This window comes from Lactuca virosa, chromosome 3, assembly GCF_052849685.1.
Source record: "Lactuca virosa cultivar CGN04683 chromosome 3, Lactuca_virosa_CGN04683_v6, whole genome shotgun sequence".
NCBI lineage: Eukaryota > Viridiplantae > Streptophyta > Magnoliopsida > Asterales > Asteraceae > Lactuca > Lactuca virosa.
The window spans coordinates 50,155,408-50,158,801 of NC_136428.1; the positions used below are offsets into that span (position 1 = coordinate 50,155,408).

General features: G+C 37.2%; 1 protein-coding gene across 1 annotated transcript; it reads left to right on the forward strand.

Moving 5' to 3' along the window:
- Positions 1-534: 534 nt before the first annotated feature.
- On the forward strand, positions 535-2,334 carry LOC145163492 (pectinesterase-like). The gene is made up of 2 exons (XM_079082331.1): positions 535-1,534; positions 1,634-2,334. Exons 1-2 carry the CDS (start codon positions 535-537, stop codon positions 2,332-2,334), a joined length of 1,701 nt encoding a protein of 566 aa, XP_078938457.1.
- The last annotated feature ends 1,060 nt before the right edge of the window (positions 2,335-3,394 follow it).

Sequence of the window (3,394 nt, forward strand, 5' to 3'; positions counted from 1 at the left end):
TACTTCTAGTTACTTAAAATAACATGGTGACACTAAAATCACCAACAAATGCGTACACATAACAGTAATTCCAAGTAATTGTCTAAATATGTACGACAAGAAAGAGGATGAAAGCCCATATTCCGAGTAGTTGTATAGATTTTTACAACAAAGTTTCCAAAATGTAAGTCTTACAGCATAAAATTAGTTATTTGTTTCAATCTAAAATTACTTTATATCATTATTAATCATTAAAAATATTGATAACATTAATTGTATTTCATAAACTTCTTAATTAAGTGAAATAATAAAGTCCAAAAAAACTTGCTCAAAAAAAAAAACAGTGCTGCATATTTTACTGTCCAAAAAACAACGAACGAAACATTAATAACTGAAAAATCTAACAACATTCAACCATATAAATAATACGTTAATATCTGGCATACGATTGAACCCAAAACCTTTAGCTCTCTAGATTCGGTAGTTTTCTTAGAACTTTTTGTTAATGTTTTTTTGGTATTTTATGTAAATATAAAAATATAGAAGACAAGACAAATGGACGACGGAAGCAGAAAGTTCATCATTATTGGAATTGCAGTCGTCCTATTAATAATGGCGTTGAGCGGAGCAATTGGTGTTGTAAAAATATACAACAAAGCCAACGAGAGGGAGGAACACAAGGTTACAACCAGCAACAAGGCGGTAGAATCGCTTTGCCAACATACAGATTACAGGAAATCGTGTCGAAAGAGTCTTGCCAATGCAAACGACACAGATGAGCCTCAAGAGCTCATGAAGATAGCTTTTAATTCTGCGATAAATGAGATTGAGCACGCCATTAATAAGTCATCTACCCTTCAGTTAGCAGTGGCCAAGGACCCTAGAGCTACTCAAGCATTAGAGATGTGTAAATCGTTTCTCACTACCTCCATTGATGACCTCAAACGATCGTTGAAAAAGCTTGACAGCTTTGATATTTCAAAGATGGAGGAACATCTTGCAGACCTTAAGGTGTGGCTCAGTGGTTCTTTAACGTACCAAGAGACTTGTCTAGAAGGGTTCAAGAACACAACTGGTGATGTCGGCGAGAAAATGAAGAAGATATTGAAGTTGGGTGGGAAGCTCACGAGCAATGGTCTCGCGATGGTGAATAGTGTTGATGAATATCTTGGGGAGGTCCAGTTAACATCCATGGGTAGCCGTAGGCTTCTGGATAAAGGTATGAACCATGACCATCATGCATATGCATGGTGGAAGAAAGGCTATAAACGGTTGCTGATTGATGTGGATTGGAAAACGTTAAAGCCTGATATGATTGTGGCTCAGGATGGGTCTGGAACGTTTAAGACCATCATGGAAGCGATTAAGAAGGTTCCCAACAACAACACACAGCCATTTATTATAGTGATCAAGCAAGGTGTTTACAAGGAGTATGTCGACATTCCTAGGTTTGTTAACAATGTCGTCTTCATCGGTGAAGGTCATAAAAAAACCAGAATCATCGGAAACAAGAATTACGACGAGGGAGAAGCAACTTATTACACCGCTACCGTTGGTAAGTCCAAAAACCATGGCTAAAACTGACAAACTTTGTTTTTTTCAAGATTTCATTATTGATTATTATTTATCAATGTTTGTTATTGAAATGAAAAAGCTGTGAATGGTGATGGGTTCATGGCGAAGGGCATATGGTTTGAGAACACGGCAGGGCCAGTAAAGCATCAGGCGGTGGCCTTGCGTATCTCCGGCGATATGGCCATCATCCACAACTGCGCCATGCACGGATACCAAGACACCCTTTATGCACACGCTTATCGCCAGTTTTATAGGCAATGCACCATCACAGGAACAGTAGACTTCGTCTTTGGAAACGCAGCGGCTGTCTTCCAAGACTGCAAGATGATCGTCAGGAAGCCGCCGCCACTTAACAACGAGTGCGTTGTGACAGCTCAGGGGCGGAAGTACCGCAACTCACAAGGTGGCCTGATTCTCCAGAACTGCACCATCACCGGCGATCATGACTACTTGGCTACCAACCCAAGGCCAAGAACTTACCTCGGTCGTCCATGGAAATTGTACTCCAGAACCATCATCATGCAGTCATTCATCGACGGGATTATTGCCCCTCAAGGGTGGGCCCCGTGGGCCGGGACGTTTGGGCTTGATACATGTTATTATGGCGAGTTTAACAATAGAGGACCAGGGTCTAACACAACCCACAGAGTAAGATGGAAGGGTATCAAGAAGATAACTCCAGAGGAGGCTGCTCGTTACACCCCGGGGAAATACATACAAGGAGATCTATGGATAAAGGCAACTGGTGTCCCTTATACTTCCGGCATGATGAATGTCTAATGTTGTAATTCGCTTCCCATATCAATTAGAGATTGTAACATTAGGGTTTGAGGAATAATCTGCCTTTAAATATTAAGTACAAAAGTAGATATACATCTAAGATTCCAATCCTAACTACCTTTGGTAATAGAAATAAGAATATGATGGTATAATTGGAAAACTTGTATAAAAAAGCATATTAGTTTATGAGTAAGTTGTTTCAAATAACTTTTTTAAAAGTTAGGTTACAAGATATTTTATTGGTTTCACCAATTATAAACTCAAAAAATAAAGTATCTTATGTGTGTCAAACACAATCTCAATCTAATAATATAATGAGGAAACTGCAACAACGGCTCGTTTAGTTAGAGGTTGTTTGATAGTTGTTGGCTGGGTTAGATCTGACTGAGTCAAAACCCTTACTATGTTTGAAGCTCTGGTTGGATGTGTCTTTGACTGAAACATGTTGTTTGATTACAATTCTGGTTGGATGTGTTAAATATTGAATATGACCATTTTACCCTTTTGTTCTGTAACTGTATCGATCAAAATTATTTTAAATTAATATGTAAAATGGTTTGAAACTTGGTTGTTATTCACATTCAAACACACATACATGTTCCATAGTTTTGAAACTTGGTTGTTATTTCTTCAATACTCTTTCTTCTGTTAACATCAAACTTTGAAGCTGTATCCAATTTTAGCACTGTACTTTGAGATTGTATCAATTCACCAAGGTTATTATTCATTTCCACTAAAATCAAGCATGCATACAACTCAAAAGAACGAAACCATATATAACATATGGTTAAAATAAACTATAGAATGAATGTCAATATCTCTTCTTGAATCACTCGTTTTATTCTCCAAGGTCTTCATCACATCTTTCGTCTCTTCAACATCTCTTTTTCATTGCACTTAGTACATACCAAACAACATTTATTTTCAGCAAATATTCAACAAATAACATAATTTCAGCAAATATTCAACATCCACTTTCAAAAAACGAAAAAAAAACAGAAAAAAGTTTGAAAATACAGCTATGAAGTTCCGATTTTAGAAATGAAAGTTCAAGAATTCA